The sequence below is a fragment of the Crinia signifera genome, chromosome 1, assembly GCF_055691185.1.
Source record: "Crinia signifera chromosome 1, ASM5569118v1, whole genome shotgun sequence".
NCBI lineage: Eukaryota > Metazoa > Chordata > Amphibia > Anura > Myobatrachidae > Crinia > Crinia signifera.
The window spans coordinates 480,183,507-480,206,383 of NC_139217.1; the positions used below are offsets into that span (position 1 = coordinate 480,183,507).

General features: G+C 49.9%; 2 protein-coding genes across 2 annotated transcripts in view; one reads left to right on the forward strand and one right to left on the reverse strand.

Annotated features, from left to right (window-relative positions):
- On the forward strand, positions 1-22,062 carry RGP1 (RGP1 partner of RAB6A GEF complex). The gene is made up of 9 exons (XM_083155489.1): positions 1-157; positions 5,691-5,830; positions 7,213-7,349; positions 7,430-7,513; positions 9,211-9,360; positions 10,249-10,392; positions 10,602-10,729; positions 20,373-20,550; positions 20,889-22,062. Exons 2-9 carry the CDS (start codon positions 5,715-5,717, stop codon positions 21,110-21,112), a joined length of 1,161 nt encoding a protein of 386 aa, XP_083011615.1. The 5' UTR covers positions 1-157; positions 5,691-5,714; the 3' UTR covers positions 21,113-22,062.
- The window catches only part of MSMP (microseminoprotein, prostate associated), a 16,877-nt gene continuing 15,490 nt past the window's right edge, over positions 21,491-22,877 (reverse strand). The window contains exon 3 of the mRNA XM_083155491.1: positions 21,491-21,984. Within this exon, the coding sequence (XP_083011617.1) occupies positions 21,795-21,984 (190 nt within the window). The 3' untranslated portion in view covers positions 21,491-21,794. The remainder of the gene's footprint in view (positions 21,985-22,877) is intronic.

Consider the following 22,877-nt stretch of genomic DNA (forward strand, 5'->3'; position numbering starts at 1 on the left):
CAGAAAGAGCCCCGCTATTAGCGGAGGAGAGTCACGTGTCAGCGGACCCAACACATAACCTACAGTACACAGAGGCACACAGTGGAAGGGGGGCTGTGATGTGGGCGTGGTCAGCTTCTGTACTGTTTCCGGCGGGAACCCGAGGCCTAATACTGAGGTAATATATCACCTATATCTAATATATCCCAGCGTTATACTGAGGTAACGGGTCACCTGTATCCCGGCCTTATACTGAGGTAATGTCACCTGTATCCCGGCCTTATACTGAGGTAATGTCACCTGTATCCCGGCCTTATACTGAGGTAATATCACCTGTATCCCGGCCTTATACTGAGGTAATGGCACCTGTATCCCGGCCTTATACTGAGGTAACGGGTCACCTGTATCCCGGCCTTATACTGAGGTAACGGGTCACCTGTATCCCGGCCTTATACTGAGGTAATGTCACCTGTATCCCGGCCTTATACTGAGGTAATGTCACCTGTATCCCGGCCTTATACTGAGGTAATGTCACCTGTATCCCGGCCTTATACTGAGGTAACGGGTCACCTGTATCCCGGCCTTATACTGAGGTAATGTCACCCGTATCCAGGCCTTATACTGAGGTAACGGGTCACCTGTATCCCGGCCTTATACTGAGGTAATGTCACCTGTATCCCGGCCTTATACTGAGGTAATGTCACCTGTATCCCGGCATTATACTGAGGTAATATCACCTGTATCCCGGCCTTATACTGAGGTAATGTCACCTGTATCCCGGCATTATACTGAGGTAATATCACCTGTATCCCGGCCTTATACTGAGGTAATGTCACCTGTATCCCGGCCTTATACTGAGGTAATGTCACCTGTATCCCGGCCTTATACTGAGGTAACGGGTCACCTGTATCCCGGCCTTATACTGAGGTAATGTCACCTGTATCCCGGCCTTATACTGAGGTAATGTCACCTGTATCCCGGCCTTATACTGAGGTAATGTCACCTGTATCCCGGCCTTATACTGAGGTAATGTCACCTGTATCCTGGCCTTGTACTGAGGTAATGTCACCTGTATCCCGGCCTTATACTGAGGTAATGTCACCTGTATCCTGGCCTTGTACTGAGGTAATGTCACCTGTATCCCGGCCTTATACTGAGGTAACGGGTCACCCGTATCCCGGCCTTATACTGAGGTAATGTCACCTGTATCCCGGCCTTATACTGAGGTAACGTCACCTGTATCCCGGCCTTATACTGAGGTAACGTCACCTGTATCCCAGCCTTATACTGAGGTAATATCACCTGTATCCCGGCCTTATACTGAGGTAATGTCACCTGTATCCCGGCCTTATACTGAGGTAACGGGTCACCTGTATCCCGGCCTTATACTGAGGTAACGGGTCACCTGTATCCCGGCCTTATACTGAGGTAACGGGTCACCCGTATCCCGGCCTTATACTGAGGTAACGGGTCACCCGTATCCCGGCCTTATACTGAGGTAACGGGTCACCTGTATCCCGGCCTTATACTGAGGTAACGGGTCACCTGTATCCCGGCCTTATACTGAGGTAACGGGTCACCCGTATCCCGGCCTTATACTGAGGTAATGTCACCTGTATCCCGGCCTTATACTGGGGTAATGTCACCTGTATCCCGGCCTTATACTGAAGTAATGTCACCTGTATCCCGGCCTTATACTGAGGTAATGTCACCTGTATCCCGGCCTTATACTGAGGTAATGTCACCTGTATCCCGGCCTTATACTGAGGTAATGTCACCTATATCCCGGCCTTATACTGAGGTAATGTCACCTGTATCCCGGCCTTATACTGAGGTAATGTCACCCGTATCCCGGCCTTATACTGAGGTAACGGGTCACCCGTATCCCGGCCTTATACTGAGGTAACGGGTCACCCGTATCCCGGCCTTATACTGAGGTAACGGGTCACCCGTATCCCGGCCTTATACTGAGGTAACGTGTCACCTGTATCCCGGCCTTATACTGGGGTAATGTCACCTGTATCCCGGCCTTATACTGGGGTAATGTCACCTGTATCCCGGCCTTATACTGAGGTAATGTCACCTGTATCCCGGCCTTATACTGAGGTAACGGGTCACCCGTATCCCGGCCTTATACTGAGGTAACGGGTCACCCGTATCCCGGCCTTATACTGAGGTAACGGGTCACCCGTATCCCGGCCTTATACTGAGGTAACGGGTCACCCGTATCCCGGCCTTATACTGAGGTAACGGGTCACCCGTATCCCGGCCTTATACTGAGGTAACGGGTCACCCGTATCCCGGCCTTATACTGAGGTAACGGGTCACCCGTATCCCGGCCTTATACTGAGGTAACGGGTCACCCGTATCCCGGCCTTATACTGAGGTAACGGGTCACCCGTATCCCGGCCTTATACTGAGGTAACGGGTCACCCGTATCCCGGCCTTATACTGAGGTAACGGGTCACCCGTATCCCGGCCTTATACTGAGGTAACGGGTCACCCGTATCCCGGCCTTATACTGAGGTAACGGGTCACCCGTATCCCGGCCTTATACTGAGGTAACGGGTCACCCGTATCCCGGCCTTATACTGAGGTAACGGGTCACCCGTATCCCGGCCTTATACTGAGGTAACGGGTCACCCGTATCCCGGCCTTATACTGAGGTAACGGGTCACCCGTATCCCGGCCTTATACTGAGGTAACGGGTCACCCGTATCCCGGCCTTATACTGAGGTAACGGGTCACCCGTATCCCGGCCTTATACTGAGGTAACGGGTCACCCGTATCCCGGCCTTATACTGAGGTAACGGGTCACCCGTATCCCGGCCTTATACTGAGGTAACGGGTCACCCGTATCCCGGCCTTATACTGAGGTAACGGGTCACCCGTATCCCGGCCTTATACTGAGGTAATATGTCACCCGTATCCCGGCCTTATACTGAGGTAATATGTCACCCGTATCCCAGCCTAGGGATGGCCATCGACTATCAATGTTCCCACAACATTGAGTGGCTTGCTAACAGTCCGATGCTGTTTAGGCTATTGCACCAGAACACTCTGTTTTATTGCATCAAACCGTTCCACCTGCAACAAGCTGCATTTATTTATACTTCACCACAGGTGCTCTTTTAAGTGCTCCAGCGTTTATCGGTTTTGCACAATATTTTTTTCACGGTGACCAATCTCTGTCTGGCATATATTGTGTTTTACACTTTGCAATTTACCACAATTGGCTTGCTGAAAGGTTAAACACTGTAGTTTCCAGGTCACTCTACTTAATTTACAACAGACGGTTTTCACCACCTCACTCCCCCTTATGTACACTTTGCTTCACTCCAAACACGGGTAGACTCTTGTATCGGAATAGTGCATAAAAGTCTCACTTACCCCCACTGCTCCCACTTATATACTTTCTCCTTATGCTGCCTCTGGTGCAGCTATATTTACCGATGCTGTGCTTTATACACTGTGGCTGTACTGGCCTGCAGATGTACGGTTGTTCAGGCGTCTCTCCTGTGCCCCCTCGGATTCATCCACTGCGTGCCTCTCCAATATCAGCAGCCCTGGATGCGCCCAGCATGCCGCCACTACTGCCAGACAGATCCACCCGCTGTGCATGTATTAGCACGCTGCGGAAACCAGACACTAGCGCCGATGCACCACGAGGATCACCGCGTTATTCAGTGCACCGCTCAGCAGGGCCGCCGCGTCATCCACCTCGACAGTGCCGGGAGCCAGGAAGTAAACGCCGGTCAGCACAGTGAGCAGTATTCAGTATTCAGTATTCAGTGAGCAGTATTCAATGGGAAAAACTTCTCGCCGTCTTTCTAAGTGGTTTTCGCCGTGTCTCTCCATGTAGCAATTCTCCATCTTTTCATGGAGAAGTGGAATGTGAACTTTTAAAATAAAAGTTTTTTTTGTTTTAATTTTGGTGTCAAAAAATCAGGAATTTTATTCTGTGAAAGGGCATGCTATTTTTATTCATGTGCTTATGGCACATGAATATATATTTAATAAAAATATATATATATATATATATATATATATATATATATATATATATATATATATATATATATATATATATATATATATATATATATATATATATATATATATATATATATATATATATATATATATAATTTTTTTTTTTTTTTTTTTTTTTACACAGAGCAGCCAGCAGGGAGCCGAGCCGCTCATTAGATATTCATATATTCACTGCACCCGATCATTACATATGCACGATTGGGTGCAGTGAATACCTGGTCCCCTGCTGGCTCGGGGGGGTGGGCAGCTTGTGCTGCCTGGGTCCCGGAGCCCACCTCCCCCCCACATACGTTCTGGGGCAGGCAGGGAGACTTCCATCTCCCTGTCTGCCACCATCCCACGGCTCCCTGCAGCGGACAAGCGTCCGCTGCAGGGGTTAAGATTCGCCACGAGGGGCAACTCCCCCTGCGACCTTGAATACTGGGAGAACGAGTGGCAGCCAGCCCTCCGGAACACAGCGATTCCTAAACAGGATTCGCTGCAAACAGCAATATTTTACATTGAATACTGCCCAGTGTCACAGCCCGCTTCGCTGCATACGGATGGAGCCGGGGGAGAGTGCTGCCTCACATGTCCTCACTCGCGCTCAGCCGTGGCCACGCCCCCGATCCTGCAGGTTGCATTGTTGGTTTACTGTGTTACAACAAGTTTGTTTTAGTTATGAATGGTGTGTTGGCTGTTTGTCTCACCACTTATGTCTTAAGTTTCCTCCTCTCAAGAATTACTATTATTTCTTTATTTAGTTTCTTATATAGCATAGTGTTCCTGCTAGGCTGTTTTAGCGGGGCGCTGCGCCCTGCTCGATTTTTTTTTTTTTTTTTTTTAAGGGCAAAATGTGCCCTGCCCGTCTCGCAGCGCCCCGCTAAAACAGCCTCACGGGGAAGCCCAGCGTCGCCGTTGACGGCGATGCCTGGCGCTTCCCCGGCAGCACAGTGGATTCGGAGGGGCCGGGCCTGCCCCCTTTGATGACTGTGCCGGCCGGGCCCGCCCCCTTTGATGACATCGGCGGCCCAAGCACGCCTCATTACGGCGGCGGCCCGGGCACGCCCCCAGCTGTGACGTCGGTGTGCCCGGTCTGCTCCCCAGCGCCCTGCCCGGTGTCACTCCTAGAGTGAACACTATAGCACATACATATTTCGCAGCGCTTTACAGAGTATAGTTGAACATTCACATCAGTATGTCTCCCTCCTATGGGCACCGGGTTACCTATACTGAGCTGTAGGTGGGGGCATAGGGGGGAGGAGCCAGCACACCCGGGATGAAAATTTTTATGAGCACTGGCTCCTTTTTGACCCCATCTATACCCCCATTCTATTAATTGACCTTAGTAGCCCTTATGGACTACTTTTGTATGTGGCATAAATATCCTTTGTTGGGGAACCCTGCGCTCCAATTGGTGATGCACCTAATTTTATACCGGTCTCATCCTATGTCCTAGTCTGTAGGAGACCTTAGGTATAACCTATAGGCTGCATAAGAATGTCTCGCAGATACAGCATAATGTTTGTACAGTGTCTGTTTCCAGCTCCTAGTCCTGTGTGGGTTACAGTGAGGTAGAAAGGGCCCTGCTCTCCATCTCAGTGATCAGAGGTTCCCCACGTGCACTCTGCTGGTATATTTGGCCGCTGTACCTGACACTTCCCTTCTCTTTTTCTCAGATTTTATCTATCATCCTCTACAACATGATAGAAGTTGTGGCCAAGCTGGTCCGTGGCCCAGTGTTCTTAGCTGGGGAGAGCCTGGAGTGTGTCGTGAGTTTCACCAACCCATTGTCTGCCTTGTCCACCTCTGCCAGCAGGTATGTTCCAGGGCCTGGTCTAGTACATCCCAGCTAAATCCATGTATCAGTAATGGTTTGGGAGGAATTCTGCACCTCCTTGTGTTCTGTACAGCCTTACTCTCATACCAGTCCTAGTGTGTGTGCTAGATGTGTGCGTGCTTTCCATACTGAGGAATGCCCCATTCCTGTCCTTTTCTATACATGATCTGTATTCCCTTGTTTAATATTAATGTGTCCAGGTAGGAATGCTTTATTTGTGTCTATTGTTGGTACACAGAATAGTGTTATCCACACCCCCATGTCCCCATGTTCCCACACCCCCATGATCTGTCACATTTAGGACAGTGTATTCCGCTCAGGACCATGTATTCCATAGTCCAGAGCTGAAGCCCGCTCTCATTGGCTGTCACGCTCGGGACCGTGTATTTCATAGTCCAGAGCTGAAGCCCGCTCTCATTGGCTGTCCTGCTCGGGACCGTGTATTCCATAGTCCAGAGCTGATGCCCGCTCTCATTGGCTGTCACGCTTGGGACCGTGTATTTCATAGTCCACGGCTGAAGCCCGCTCTCATTGGCTGTTAGGCTCGGCACTGTGTATTCCATAGTCCAGAGCAGAAGCCCGCTCTCATTGGCTGTCACGCTCGGGACCGTGTATTCCATAGTCCAGAGCTGAAGCCCGCTCTCATTGGCTGTTAGGCTCGGCACTGTGTATTCCATAGTCCAGAGCAGAAGCCCGCTCTCATTGGGTGTCACGCTCGGGACCGTGTATTTCATAGTCCACGGCTGAAGCCCGCTCTCATTGGCTGTCCTGCTCGGGACCATGTATTTCATAGTCCAGAGCTGAATCCCGCTCTCATTGGCTGTCACGCTTGGGACCGTGTATTTCATAGTCCACGGCTGAAGCCCGCTCTCATTGGCTGTTAGGCTCGGCACTGTGTATTCCATAGTCCAGAGCAGAAGCCCGCTCTCATTGGGTGTCACGCTCGGGACCGTGTATTTCATAGTCCACGGCTGAAGCCCGCTCTCATTGGCTGTCACGCTTGGGACCGTGTATTTCATAGTCCACGGCTGAAGCCCGCTCTCATTGGCTGTCCTGCTCGGGACCATGTATTTCATAGTCCAGAGCAGAAGCCTGCTCTCATTGGCTGTCACGCTTGGGACCGTGTATTTCATAGTCCACGGCTGAAGCCCGCTCTCATTGGCTGTTAGGCTCGGCACTGTGTATTCCATAGTCCAGAGCAGAAGCCCGCTCTCATTGGGTGTCATGGTGACTCCCGCCTCACTGCAGTGGCTCATGGGATCCTCATGAGGGATCCCTTATGTATCGTCTGTCCATATTCTCATGCTCCCTCTGACATACACAGTGCCATTGTCTGACCTCTCCTATTCCCTTTCTTGCAGTGAGACTCTGGCTTGGGCCAGTGCACAGATACACTGCCAGTTTCACGCCAGTGACAGCAGAGTGCAGCTTCCAGCCAGCGAGGAGAAGAGACAGGACGTCCAAGCAGAGAACGAGACAGTCTTCATCCCTAACAGAGGTGACTGACGCCCTCTATGACCCCGTTCATGGCTCCCCCTGCTCCATACAACCCTGTCCAATAACTTCTCTCCTCCTCAGGTGAACGCGGTCAGTGCATTCTCTCCACTCCTCCCAAAATCCTGTTTTGTGACCTGCGCCTGGACCCGGGGGAAACTAAGTCATGTAGGTAATCGTGTGGGAATTATTAGGGTGACCGTGGGAGGCGAGGACTGTAATTATTGCTGTTGTCCATCTATTAATACGGTACAAATACAGGTGATGTTTCCCATAGCAACCCATCACATTCTGTGTATCTTTTCTCGCATCCTAGAAAATGATAGACAGAATCTGGTTGCTGTGGGCAACATCACCACCACTATTATTGAAGTTCTAGTAAATGCACCTGTGTACAGATGGAGCCACGCTCATCCATTGTGTCCAGGTTTTGGCGCACTCTCAAATGCACCCGAGGCCTTGCAGCATCCATGTAATACACATACCCACCACTGGGTGGCTAATGCTCCACTAATCCAGCGGCTGATTACTATTCAGTACAGATGAAGAATGGACGTGCGTTTCGTACTCTGCGAATGTCACTGCAGCGCTATCTGTACAGCACATGGGCCGTGTAATGTATAGGGGGGAGCGTTCAGGTAACATAGGCGTACTGTGTCTATAGTGCCTTCCCCCAGCCAGACAGACTAGATGCTGTATCAGCCCTTCCATTCAGGCCAACCTCCTTCTGTCTCCCAGGGGAGGGGGGCGAGGTGGGCGTAAACCATGTTAACCAGTTGTATTTTACAGATGCGGTCTTCCATTGTCTTAATGCATCTAAGTGCACTCAGTGACCACAAATCTAGAATGAGAGGCGCATGCGTCTCACTCTTGGCGGTTGGTGCTATGGATCTATCTGACTGGGATCACACTTTACATAGACTCATGAGCACAGGTCACGATCACCAGATATCCATTGTCTGCCCTGCTCATACTGTAGGAAGTTCCTGCAGTGTAGCGTTCTGTGCCCTTGCACATGTGGAACCCATACCTTTTTTATAGGTTATCTTTCGCACCACATCAACTCGTCTTGGCACACCGTTTGCTAGGATATGAGACACATGAGCATCACTTTCTCAGCTAACGTACTGCACTATCTCACTTATCCCTATAGCCCATTATAAATGGTAAAAAAGGTCTTTCTTCAGGGTTCGTGGGTCCCACAGGGTTAACATCAGGGTTGTAGGCGGATCCAGAGGACCGGGCACCAATTTCCCAAAGCTTTAGGCTTCCCATCATGCTTGGCTCCTCTCCCCTATAACCCCACCTCCATGCTAGATCACTCATTTTTTTGTCTGTGCCTGCAGGAAGCAGGTGCACCAGAGCTTTCTCCGGGAATGGCCTGAAGCAATCCCAAGCTTTTTATTTTTAAAGTGTTGTTTTTTTCTAATTTTACACTGAGCAAGTGGTGCTGGTAGTCATAGCGACTCCAGCGCTGGGGAAGCGGTAATACATACTTGTAATCACACTTGACTCCGTGACCCCGACTGGCGTCCATCAATTCCTGTCAACTCTAGAGGCATACAGGGAGAGGAGCCCAGCGCAGCACCGCTGGGCATCACAGACTTCCAGGACAGCATGGCCGGATTGCGGGCGGGTAAGAGCTATCTCTGAGAGCACAAAATTGCTGTTTATGCTGTGTACACTTGGGAGCAGGTCACAGCGCTGGCGTGGACACTGCTCTCCGCGGCAGGAACTCCGCTAGGCCACCAGTGTAAGGAAGCACAGGCTAGAGACAGTTCCAATGGCAGGGGAGGGGGGGGGGGGGGACAGGAACAGGTTTGGGGTGTATATAAAGTGACTGGTGTGTATTTCTCATCTCTCAGACTCCTACAGTGAAAACCTGCCTCTCACCGCTCCTCCATCATTCCGAGGCCAGTCCGTCAAATATGTCTACAAACTTACTATTGGCTGCCAGAGGGTGAACTGCCCCATCCAGCTCCTGCGGGTCCCATTCAGAGTCCTCTTACTGCATGGTAAGAGACTGGTAGCGGGGTCTCTGCATACGCTAACACACATGAAATATGGACCTGCCATCCTTAGACCTCGCATTCAATCTGTCTCCAAATCATGTTACATGCATCTAAAACACATAATCTATTATACTGCCGTATCTCACACAAGACACTACTAAATCTGTAATCCATGCACTCATTATATCCCGCATTGATTATTGCAAAAGTCTCCTAACTGCTCTTCCCAAGAACAGACTCTCACCACTACAATACATTTTAAATGCTGCTGCTAGGCTGATCTTCCTTGCAAGACACTCATCGTCTGCTGATCCGCTCTGCCAGTCCCTTCATTGGTTGCCTGTATATCACCGTATTCAATATAAAACACTTCTACTTGCTTATAAAGCTATTAACTATACTGCACCAGCATATATCTCTCTACTTATCACAAAATATCTCCCATCTCGACCACTACGCTCTGCACAAGATCTGCGTCTCTCTTCTGCACGGATCACTAGCTCCCATTCACTATTACAGGACTTTCATCAGGCTGCTCCCATCCTATGGAATGCCCTTCCACGCACAATAAGACTCTCCACTAGTCTCCAAACTTTCAAGTGTTCCCTGAAAACGCACCTCTTCAGGCAAGCCTATCATAGTTATATACCGCACACATAACCCTCTGAGGCACTTATGTATTATATAGCTTCCCTTCTGGATTTGTGCGGGACTGCTATGCTATTACTGGTGCCTGTCTTTGTGTTTCCCTCCTATGTCCCTATAGATTGTGTATGGACAAGGATTGTGAAGTCAGTGTGCTCTGATTGATGTGTTTTTCCTAGGCAGCCATGTTCTTACACTGTAACTCCAGTTAATTACTTTTCTGTCCATATGAACTTGTTTTCCCAGCATTGCAGGGGTTTCAACCATTACAGGAGGATGAGGTGGCTCCTTCCAATCCCTTTCTGGATGAGGAGATGTGTAAAAAAGACTCCAGACTGCTGGACTCCGCAGTGGAGATTCTTATGACCGTCACATCCCGGAGAACCTTACGTGGGTACATATTCTACTCTCCACCCTAAACACTTGTCCATGTTGTTAACCCTCGCCATGTAGTGTGTGCTATGGATGAGTGGAACCATTTGTCACTTTTAGTATAGATGCTTGTTCTGGTCTTTGATGCAGAGGCGACATTAGATGACCATTACTACTTGCTTCCTATGGGGGGGTGTATCTAATGTGACGTGTGCTTCTTCTTACAGACCAGTATAATATCAGTAACACACGAGGTCGTGTTGGGACTTTTTGCATTTTTAAGACGGTGTATAAAATCGGAGAGGATGTCATCGGCACGTTTAATTTCTCTGATGGAGAAATACCCTGTTTGCAGGTGAGTATAATGCGTAGCGTCCCAAATCCGCATGCTGGCGCCAAGCTGCGCGTACCGAACCATGTGTTCAGCAATGTTAGTTTTTGTGTAACTGATGTTGTAGTCCTGTGTGGCTATACAAACACTGTTAGTCAGGGACCACAGGCTAACGCTGGGTAGTTGGAGTGGGAGAGCGCTTCCAGCACCCAAGAGGTTAAGCTTCTTCTGCTCCCAGATCAGCCAGGATCCTCCCCTCTACCCCACCTCCAGGCCAGGCAGCTCAGCTTTTTTTTTCGGTGCTGGCAGGCGCCAACATGCACCTTACAGAAGGGCTGCATTATCAGCAGCACAGGGGTTCTCTTAGACACCAGTGCTGCTGTTCAATCACCCAGGCCCGGCGGCTGCAGCACCACGCAGTGGGCACTCAGGAGCCGCAGTCCAGACCTGGGACAGCAGCACACGCCAGAAGGTATGATGCTCCCAGCATGGAGCAAGCGCTACTTGCTGCAGCGGAGCAGCCCGTCGTTGGGGACCGCCACGCTGCACTAGCAAGTTGGTGGCTGGTACGTCACCCGCTCCTGCTGGACCACCAGGGAGCTTTTGTGTGTGGGTCACTGTACTGGCGCTGCATGAGGCGGATTCCCTGGTGGCCATTTGTTAGGACACAGCCACTCCCCGAGGAACAGTAGGCGGCACATCCCACAGCCGATTCCCACCACTGCTCCTTTCTGCCCTCAGCTACATGCGGCCAGGGACACAGAGCTCTTCAGTAACCCGCCAGAGAGCCTGGGCCAGTCCTCCCTGTACCTCTCCTCACAGGACACAGGTCACAGAGTGTGCTGCAGTCAGCCATAGCTGCTTAAGGAGCTTAGTGCCATTTTTTTCTTTGCATCATATGCATTGTACGCTTGCTGTGTATTGTGTACTGCATTAACACTATAATTGCCTGTTAGCATTATACTGTGTTGGCTTTACCTTGATAGCTGCCTGTCTATTTCACTATTTTAGTGTATACAAAGCCTGGTTATGCCTTCCAGTAAGACAGGGGCCCCAGCACTGCTGTCCTGCTCAGCCTATAATGCTGGCTTGTCACCCCAGGACTATGTACAGGACGGCTTATGCGCAAGCCATTACAATGCGCAATCGTCACCCACAGCTTCAGCCTCCTCTCAAGAGTTAGCTTGAGCAATGTCGCTCACTCAGATGATGGCGGAGCTAGTAGATAAGCTCTCATCTGCACCGCCCCAGCAGCCTGTGATGCCATCCTCATCCTTAACTGGATTCCCTGTTCTTGGTCTTAGAGGCTGGAGACTAGATGGCATCCCTGGACATCCAGGATGCATGTCTGTATATCCCCATCAGGCCGGCACATCAACAGTTTGCACTGTAGGACCGTCACTTTCAGTCTTGGGCTCTGCCCCTCAGGTGTTTACGAAGGTCATGGCAGTAATGGGCAGCAGACTTCTCTGCCAGGGCATCCGGATCCTTCCGCATCTGGACCACCTGTTGATTCTGGCTCATTCGGCGGAGATTCTCAAGGACCACCTGTCCATTGCGGTGTCTTTCAACATGATGACTGGATCATCAAATGGCCCAAGTCATCCTTGGTCCCACACAGACTATAATCCTTCTTGGAGCCCAGTTGTATACGCTGCGTAAGAGTATCTCCCTGCCGGAAGAACATCGCCGGACACTGCAGTCCCACGGGTGTTCGTTCATGCCTGCATGATGTTCTTGGGGTTTATGATGTCGACCTTCAACATGGCAGAGTATGCTCAATTCCACTCACCAAGTGGTCCTGATCTTACAACACCATCCGGTCACGGGTAGACCATTTTGGATCCAACAGTGGACTCTACTCACCACGGATGCCAGCCTCCATAGGTGGGGGGCAGTGACATGCCAGTTATCCTTCCAGAGACTATGGAATTCCTTCCAGAGACTATGGAATTCACAGAAAAGCCAGTTACCCATAAATGTTCTCAAACTGAGGGCATTATTCCAGGCCCTTTGTTTGGCGGAACCCTGGCTTTGAGGTCGCCCAGTGCAAGTCCAGTCAGATATTGTTACAATGGTGGCTTATATCAACCACCAGGATGGCTCTCGCAGTCGGGCTGCCATGGCAGAGACCTCCTGCATCTTTAGATGGGCGGAGAAGAAAATCCCTTCTTTCGCAGTGATCTTTATACCTGAAGTCCTCAATTGGGAAGCGGGCTTCCTGAGCCGTCAGATGCCGGCGAATGGGTCCTCTATCCGGAGGTGTTCCAGATGCTGGTACAACCCTGGGGCAGACCCAAGGTGGACTTGATGGAGTTGCGCCACAACCACAAAGTCACTCTATTCGGGTCCAGGACTCGCAACCCAGGGGAGTGCATGGTGGACATCTTGCCAACCCCATGGCAGTTTGCCCTAATGTAAACCTTCCGTCCAATTTCGCTCTGTCTGAGTGATCTGCAAGTTAACGGTGGAGGGAGGCACGTTTATCCTGGTGGCTCCCAGTTGGCCCAGACTGATCTGGTTCTCAGATCAGTGGCCTCTCTGACCCGTCTACGTCCAGACCTGCTCTCTCAGGGGCCGTGTCTATACCCAGATTTGGGGTGTCTAGCGGTTGAGACCTCTGTCAAGAGCCAGAGACTTTAACTCCAGAGTATTTTCAACCATGCTCAGGGCACGCAAACCTTCTTCAGCCAGTGCTTACTATTGCATCTGGCGGGCTTAATTTTCATGTTGTCGTGCTCGCCAATTCAATCCAAGGACATACAAACTGGCCAGGATTCTGTCCTCCTTACAGAGGGGCCTGGATGCCGGATTGCACTTGTCTTCTTTTTTTTTTTAAATAAGTTTTTATTAGGTCACAGAATTACATCACACTTTGAGATACATGGTATGAATATACAAAAAGGGAAAAAAACATGGACATACAAGTCAAACAGAGCAAATAATCAGGTTGCACTCTAGAGAGGTAATAATAGCAATACCGGCGCATAACCACTGACCTAAGTTTTATCAGAGAAAGACAAAATGAAATAAAGAGAGAGTAAGAAAAGGTATAGTGTAACCAGGTAGCATAGAGCCTGAATAGTGGAGAGGAGAGGTAAAAGGGAAACACACACAAAAGGGGCGGGGGGGGGAAAGTAGCATTACAAAGTCAAATTAGACAACCTATAAGTGCGTGCCACTAGCTTTCACACTAGTCAGCTCAGGGATGAAACGTTACTCTTGCGAATGGGGGGGGGGGGACTAAGAGCTGACACCTCCCATGTATCTTCCCTAGCTAACGTGAGGCCTTGGGATTCTCTAAACTCCGCCCATTTGAGCCACCTCAAATGGATCGAGGATGCCGAAGAGGAATATCGAGCATTCGTAGTTTCAAAGAGAAACTGGTTATGTACCTTGTTAATAATTTGTCTAACCGAGGGTATCTCTGTCGACTTCCAGAGATGTCCAATATTTGCTTTGGCGGCAATTAAGATGTGTCTCAAAATGTAGAGGTCCCCTCCTGTAAATAAATCTGAATGATGTAGTAGCGCAACTACCGGATCTAGGTGTATTTGGGTTCTGAGTACAGCACTGATAAGGGAAGATATATCTGCCCAAAATGGAGAGATTAGCGGGCATTGCCAGAATATATGTAGTATAGTACCTATACCGCCACAGTTTCTCCAGCATAAGTGTGAAACAGTCGGCCAAATGGCATGTAGTCTCTTTGGAGTAAAGTATGTCCTGTGACAAAGCTTAAAAAACATTTCAGCATGTTGTATGCATTTGGACATCTTGAATCCCGAATAGAAGATAGAGTCCCAAACTTCCTCACTAAAAGACACATTCAAGTCAGCTTCCCACTTGAGCTGGACGGGCAATTTCCCCTGTTTGGATTCGGAGATTAGGTAATCATACCACCTCGAGATACCGCCTTTATGAGACCTATTATTCAGTTTGGAGGTAAGAGATCTGGGAGCAGGCAACACAGGCGCCGGGCCCACCCGGGTGGCCGATAGCCAGTGGCGAATTTGTAAGTACTTATAAAATTTGTTTTTAGATAGGCCGAATTTCTCCTGAAGGACAGAGAACTGGAGTAGCTGCGCGGGATGCGTTTAGAGATGGCCACCAGAGAGATCTCTGCACTTGGCATGCCAAGCCCTCCAGTATCGCCAAGCACCCCAGACCACACCTCCAGTGTCGTTCTAGTGGCTAAGCTAAGGTCCGATTTGTTTGGGATGGCTGGGGAAGGAACCCAAAGCAGATCGACAAGTGGGATGTTCAAAGCTAATGACCGCTCTAAGACCACCCACGGCCTCGGGGTCTTGAGATCGAACCAATCTCTAGCCTGACTCAGTAAACATGCGTCATGATATCTCTCAACATCAGGGTATCCTACTCCCCCCAAAGTCTAGATAGGCGGGGTCTTGAACCTTTCCAGATGTACTTAGTAAAGAGGGAATTGATTTAGCAAATTAAAGACTTGGGAGGTTTTCTAGGGATTGCACGGAAGAGGTAGAGAAGTTTGGGAAAGAGGATCATTTTAGAGGCCGCTAGTCTGCCCATCCATGAAATCTCATGAATAGGCCACTCAGTTATTAGTTTTTGGAAGGAGTTGATGAGCGGCAAAAAGTTGCAATCCATCAAGTGGGTATCTTTAGTCACTAACACTCCCAAGTATTTAATTGCTCTCTCTTGCCACGCATAGCGATTGATCTTTCATGCGAGCTACTTCTGCAGTATGAATATTCAATGGGAGGGCTTCCGTCTTGGTTGTGTTAAGCTTATAATAAGATACGGAAGAGTATGTTTCTAGTACCTCATGTAAAGCAGGCAGAGACGTTTCTAACTTTTGCAAGCATAGGAGAATGTCGTCCGCGAACAGACAGATTTTATGTAAAATGTTTCCTATGACTGGTCCGAGTATACGACTATCAGATCTGATCTTCTCTGCAAGGGGCTCAATAGCTAGCACAAAAATAAGCGGGGATAGTGGGCACCCCTGCCTGGTACCATTAGTTATCTGGAAGCTGTTCGAAAGGCATCCGTTCACAAACACTCTCGCGGAAGGTTGAGTATATAAGGCGAATATAGAATCCAAGAACCTGCCATGAAGACCAAAGCGTAGTAATACTTCTCTTAAGTACCCCCAGTGTAGCCTATCAAACGCTTTCTCAGCGTCTAACAAAAGCAATAGTAGTGGGGATTTAGCCCGATCACACACTTCCACAACGTTGAGGACCCTGCGAGTGTTGTCCGGTGCCTGTCTACCTGGAACAAAACCCACCTGGTCACCGTCTACAAGAGACGGGAGCAAAGGGGCCAGCCTATTAGCTATCACTTTAGCATAAATTTTCAAATCTGTATTTAAAAAAGCAATAGGTAGGTAATTCTGAACCGAGGTGGGAGGTTTACCAGGCTTAGGAATAGTAACTATTCGGGCTTCAAGCCTTTCGCTAGGGAACTCTTTATTCAAAGATGCCTCGTTAAAGACTTTCGTTAGGATCGGGCTCAGCTCCATCTAAAACATTTATGAAAGTTAGATGGGTGACCGTCAGGGCCGGGCGCCTTGTCATTTGGCAATCCGTCAATCACCGTCTCAACCTCTGACGGAGACCAAGGAGCATTAAGAGCCTGACAGACACCAGAGTCCAACACGGGCAATAGGATACTATCTAAGAAGGCAGCTATACTGGCCTCTGAGGGCTGAGGAGTGTATGGGTCCGTACTTAAATTGTATAACTTGCCATAATATTCCACGAAAGTGTCTGCTACTTGGAAGGGATCAACAACTCTAGCACCCTTGGAATTTATTAAGAGATCTACTTTAGCTTTGGCTCGTCTGCCTCTCAGCTTCCTAGTTAAAAGCCTACCAGCCTTGTTACCAAAAAGGTAGTATCGCTGATTTAGCTTAGAGATATTTTTTTGTATCTCCATGGAATGAGGAAGCAATGATCTTATCTCTAACCTGTGCAAGTGCCTTAAGAACATTTACGTCTGAGGGGTTATCCTTATGGGCCGCTTCCTAGAGAGCTCCTCCTCAGCTGCCAACATATCTCTAGCCTCCGCCTTTTTTGCTCTAGCAGCGGCCTGTATTGCAGAGCCTCTCACTACAGCCTTCAGCGCACACCAATGTGTGAATATCCCAGTATCATCTGGATTGTTAGTAGTAATGTAAAGGGAGAGGGAGTCTTGGATGGACTTCTTGGAGTCCATATGCGTCGAGGCTGCACCTCCCAACCGCCATGGGCCTGGAGGGATCCTAAATGAACCCAAATCCCACACCAGTTGCATCGGGGAATGATCTGACCACGTGGTGGACAAGATGTCAGCTCTACGAATGGAGGCCAGAGTCCATTTGTCAGTCAGAGCAAGGTCTATTCTCGAATACGACTGGTGGGGATGTGAGGAAAAAAAAGTATAATCCCTCAAACCAGGGTGTTTAGCGCACCAGACATCTTGTAGGTCATATTCATTAATAAGTTGCTTAAATTTCCTAGAGTGATCAGGGGGCTGACGGGCTCTAGAGCTTAAAGAGCGGGACTTATCCATAGACGGGTCTAATACCATGTTGTAGTCCCCTAGTATCAGGAGAGCACCTTTGGCATATTTCTGCACAGTAGAGAAGAGATTCCTAATAAATGCAATTTGTCTAGTCTTAGGAGCATAGCAGGTGACAAGTGTGGTCTCAGTCCCTTCTAACTGGCCCACTAATATTAAGAATCTGCCCTCCGGGTCGGCATACTGAGAGGTAATGGTAAAGGAACAATTAGCGGACACTAATATGGCGACACCCGCCTTTTTATGAGGACCATTTGCAGTGTAGCAATGTGGATATCTGTTGTCGAGAAATCGGGGGGGGGGGGGGGGGGGGATAAAGAGGGTTTCCTGGACGGCAACTATATTGGCTTTCAAGCACTTGTCTTCTTTAAAGGTACAGTTTTCTGCTTTGTCCATCTTGTTCCGTAGGAAGTTAGTGTTGTTGCCGTATGTCCGCACATTCATGCATGGTGTCCTGCATATCCAGCCTCCCTCTGTTCCTGCGATTGCTCTGTCGGATTTTTCCCTGGTACTCACTGCTCTTCAGGCTGCACCATTTCAGCCTTTGCAGTCTGTGGACTTTTGTTGGCTCACCTTGAAAACCGTTTTCAGGACGATTGCTTCGGCCCAGAGAGTGTCTGACCTGTCCCCTCTTTCTTGTCGGTCCCCGTTTCTGATCTTTCATTCAGATTGGGCAGTCTTTAGAACTGTTCCTACTCCCCTCCCTAAGGTGCTATTTAGGTTTCATGTCAACCAGAAGATTGTGTTCCCAGCCTTTCGGGGGCCAGATGCTTCTCCTGCCCAGTCTTCATTGGAGGTGGTCCTGGCCATAGGCATCTTTGTGTGCCGCAAAATCGGAATCCTCTTTGTGCTCTATGGGTTTCAAAAGAGGGGATTCCCTGCTACTAAGCAGACGATTGCCCGTTGGCTTCGCTCTGTCATCAAGCGGGCATATTTGGATACTTCCCTCCTGGTCCCTGCAGGGGCCCGGGCTCATTCCACTAGGTATGTGGGTGCATCTTGGGCTGTTCTGGGCGGTGCAACAGCTGTGCTTTTATGCCTTCCATACATTTGCCTCCTTTGGCCAGAGTGTACTTTCTGTGGCATAGGGGAAGACATGAACACACCTTTGCTGGGGACTGACTAATTCAAAGTATTTAGAAATAATTTTCATAGTCATCAATGCCCTGGTCTCATGAGAGCAGTACAGGTGGTTATGAGAAAGTGGGCAGCACATTCATGTATGGGGGGCCCTGGTGCTTCCCCTCACAGCTCAATGCTCCCCATGAGTGGTAGGCCTTAGGGCAGTCCAAGTGTTCTCAGCTGTAGGGGTGGTGGGCCTGGTCCAGGTGTTCTCATGGCAAAGGTGAGTTAAGGCCACATGATGTTCCTGAGATTTGTGGTTTTAATGCAGTCCATCAGAAGTAATGTTGGTGTGTTGTTTTGCCTACTGGTTTCCTCCTGGTGTAACGCCTGAAGACTGACATCCCAAACTATATCAGCCTACATAAACATGTGTCCATCCTGAATTAACTACCCCTCCCAATACACCTCCACCAACAGCAATAGGTGCATCAGGCATAACAAATTTAAGGTCAGTAACACTAAGTTCTTGACCTAGCACAGATAAAACCACAATAACCGCTTTTTACAGGGTTTTTTTTAAAGCCATATTCTGCAGTAGAATTCTGGATTACCCAGTTTAAATCATTCAAGGCAGCTGCGATTTGTGTGGTGCCCCATAACTGTCAGAGGGCGGGTGACTGTGCGGTATGTGAAGTGCCCCATAACTGTCAGAGGGCGGGTGTATTACCTGTGGTGGCACTGTGCGTTGTGTGAGGTCCTCCATAACACTGTCAGAGGGTGGGTATATTACCTGTGGCACTGCGGTATGTGAGGTGCCCCATAACTGTCAGAGAGTGGGTGTATTACCTGTGGCACTGTGCGGTATGTGAGGTGCCCCATAATGCTGTCAGAGGGTGGGTGTATTACCTGTGGCACTGTGAGGTGCCCCATAACAGTCAGAGGGCGGGTGTATTACCTGTGGCCCGGTGCGGTATGTGAGGTGCCCCATAATGCTGTCAGAGGGTGGGTGTATTACCTGTGGCACTGTGAGGTGCCCCATAACAGTCAGAGGGCGGGTGTATTACCTGTGGCCCGGTGCGGTATGTGAGGTGCCCCATAATGCTGTCAGAGGGTGGGTGTATTACCTGTGAGGTGCCCCATAACACTGTCAGAGGGCGGGTGTATTACCTGTGGCACTGTGCGGTATGTGAGGTGCCCCATAACTGTCAGAGGGCGGGTGTATTACCTGTGGTGGCACTGTGCGGTGTGTGAGGTCCTACATAACACTGTCAGAGGGCGGGTATATTACCTGTGGCACTGCGGTATGTGAGGTGCCCCATAACTGTCAGAGGGTGGGTGTATTACCTGTGGCACTGTGCAGTATGTGAGGTGCCCCATAATGCTGTCAGAGGGTGGGTGTATTACCTGTGGCACTGTGAGGTGCCCCATAACACTGTCAGAGGGTGGGTGTATTACCTGTGGCACTGTGCGGTATGTGAGGTGCCCCATAACTGTCAGAGGGTGGGTGTATTACCTGTGGCACTGAAAGTTATGGGGCACCTCACATACCGCACAGTGCCACAGGAAATACACCCGCCCTCTCAGATTTATGGGGCACCTCACATACCGCACCGTGCCACAGGTAATACACCCGCCCTCTGACAGTTATGGGGAACCTCACACACCGCACAGTGCCACAGGTAATACACCCGCCCTCTGAAAGTTATGGGGCACCTCACATACCGCACAGTGCCACAGGTAATACACCCGCCCTCTGACAGCGTTATGGGGCACCGCACAGTGCCACAGGTAATACACCCGCCCTCTGAAAGTTATGGGGCACCTCACATACCGCACAGTGCCACAGGTAATACACTCACCCTCTGACAGCGTTATGGGGCACCTCACATACCGCACAGAGGGCGGGTGTATTACCTGTGGCACGGTGCGGTATGTGAGGTGCCCCATAACACTGTCAGAGGGCGGGTGTATTACCTGTGGCACTGTGTGGTGTGTATGGCGGGTGTGTTGTTACACCTGCTGCAATGGAAATGTTCTGCTTTCTTCCTTCTCTGCACAGTATTCGGTCTCCCTTCAAACTGAGGAGAGCGTGCAAGAAGAGTACCGACGCACTCGTGGACAGCCTGTATCTATCAGTACTCACGCTCAGCATCATGAGTCCTGCCTACATACAGCCAGCAGTCATTTCAGTCTTCCTGTGCCTTTGAGCTCCTGCCCGGGCTTCAGCACTAACATTGGTGGGTATAGAGATGGAGAGGAAGTGACCACTGTGAAGGTGTAGCGGGGAGACAGGTCCATTGGTTGGATGCAGAGGAGGGGGGTGCGACAGCTTCTAAAGTATGGAGGGACAATTACTTGGGTTGACGAGAGTAAGGGCCTGGTTATTGGACATAGAGGGAAGGGATAGCCCATTGCATGGGTGCAGAGAAGAGGGATGGCCTGCTGCTCAGGTGTAGGGGAGAGGAAGGAGCGCTCTGCTTCGATGTAGAGGAGAGAAGGGGAAGGACCTTCTGCTTAGATGGAGAGGTCATCTGCTGCAACGCCATAACACTCTTTTCTTCTGGTCTCCGTGTAGTTTCCCTCAAGTGGCGCCTTCACTTTGAATTTGTGACTTCCCGTGAGCCAGTGGAGGCTCCTACGGTGCCTGAGAACCAATCTGAGATCATTACTTGGACCGGAGCTGAGCATATAGATGTGGACACATTTAGCTGGGACCTACCCATCAAAGTACTGCCCACCAATCCTTTGCTGGCCTCCTATGTGTCTCCAGTGCCCTCATCCCACTCAATCAGCATATAAATCTGAGTATCTGTCCTTTCCTCCATCTGTGATTTATTTATATATATATATATATATATATAGCATCTTCCTTCCTTTACAGCGGGAGGGGCATCTCCTGTGACCCTTCAGGGGGAGGGGCAGCCCCTCTATAACTGTTCCCCTGCAGGGGGACGGGGTAGCCTCCTGTGCCCTATACCTGTGAAACTGCAGGGGGAGGGGGCAGCCCCTCTATACCTGGGACCCTGCAGGAGGAGGGGCAGCCTCCTGTGCCCTATACCTTTTGACCCTGCAGGGGGATGGGGAGCCCCTCTATAACTGTGACCCTGCTGGGGAAGGGGCAGCCTCCTGTGCCCTATACCTGTGATGCTGCAGGGGGAGGGGCAGCTCCTCTATAACTGTGTCCCTGCAGGGGGAGGGGAAGACTCCGTATATCCTAGCTCCTGTCTCCCTGTAGTGGGCGGGCCCTGTGTATGACAGTAGAAGAAGTCACAATGGAAGTGGTAACACACATTTATATAGAAGTGGTCATACAGCATATTACATGGGGTAATCCGCAGCCAGCATTGCAGATATAGCACAAGGCATTTGTATTAGTCCCTCGGCTGTAGCCTGTAATGAGCAGCGCGGTCGCTGGCGTTCACCACAGCCTGAGTGGTTGTTAGGAGTCAGATAGGGAAGCCCAGTCCATGTTGTGCGATGTCTATCTGCTGAGGTGTGTAGGATAGACTCTGTCCTGGGACGGTTCCGCAGCTCCCGCTGAGCCCCACTCGTAGTCTGCACTGTGGACACATGGCAGGTTAGGATTGGCCTTCTGTACCACCGAGATGTGACAGGTCCTAGGGTCGTAACGAGCTTCACACCACGAAGGGAAGTCAATGGGATGCTGGGTGCTAGAGGAAGACACGACCGTTACTCACTCCGTCCTCCCTGTTCCTTGTTTGTGTAAATAAAATTATATTTATATGTAACCTGAGGTCTGAGTGATTATTATTACTCCTCCACTAAGTGTGACGTACAGGAGGTATACACATAGTAAAACAGTGTAAGTAAAATACTGAAACGTTAAAGCGTCCCCCTTTTAATTGGATGAAGTTATTGCTGAGTGCCGCACCTCTGCTTCTATATACCGGATTCCATTCCAGTGACGGCTAGCCGTGTCCTTACATCCAGCCTCAGTACACCATGCAGCGTGATATACCTCATACATCCAGCCACAGTACACCATGCAGCGTGATATACCTCATACATCCAGCCTCAGTACACCATGCAGCGTGATATACCTCATACATCCAGCCTCAGTACACCATGCAGCGTGATATACCTCATACATCCAGCCTCAGTACACCGTGATATACCTCATACATCCAGCCTCAGTACACCGTGCAGCGTGATATACCTCATACATCCAGCCTCAGTGCAGCGTGCAGCGTGATATACCTCATACACCCTGCCTCAGTACACTGTGCAGCGTGATATACCTCATACATCCAGCCTCAGTACACCGTGCAGCGTGATATACCTCATACACCCTGCCTCAGTACACTGTGCAGCGTGATATACCTCATCATCCAGCCTCCGTGCAGAGTGATATACCTCATACACCCTGCCTCAGTACACTGTGCAGTGTGATATACCTCGTGCAGCGTGATATACCTCATACACCCTGCCTCAGTACACTGTGCAGCGTGATATACCTCATACATCCAGCCTCAGTACACCGTACAGCTTGATATACCTCATACATCCAGCCTCAGTATACCGTGCAGTGTGATATACCTCATAC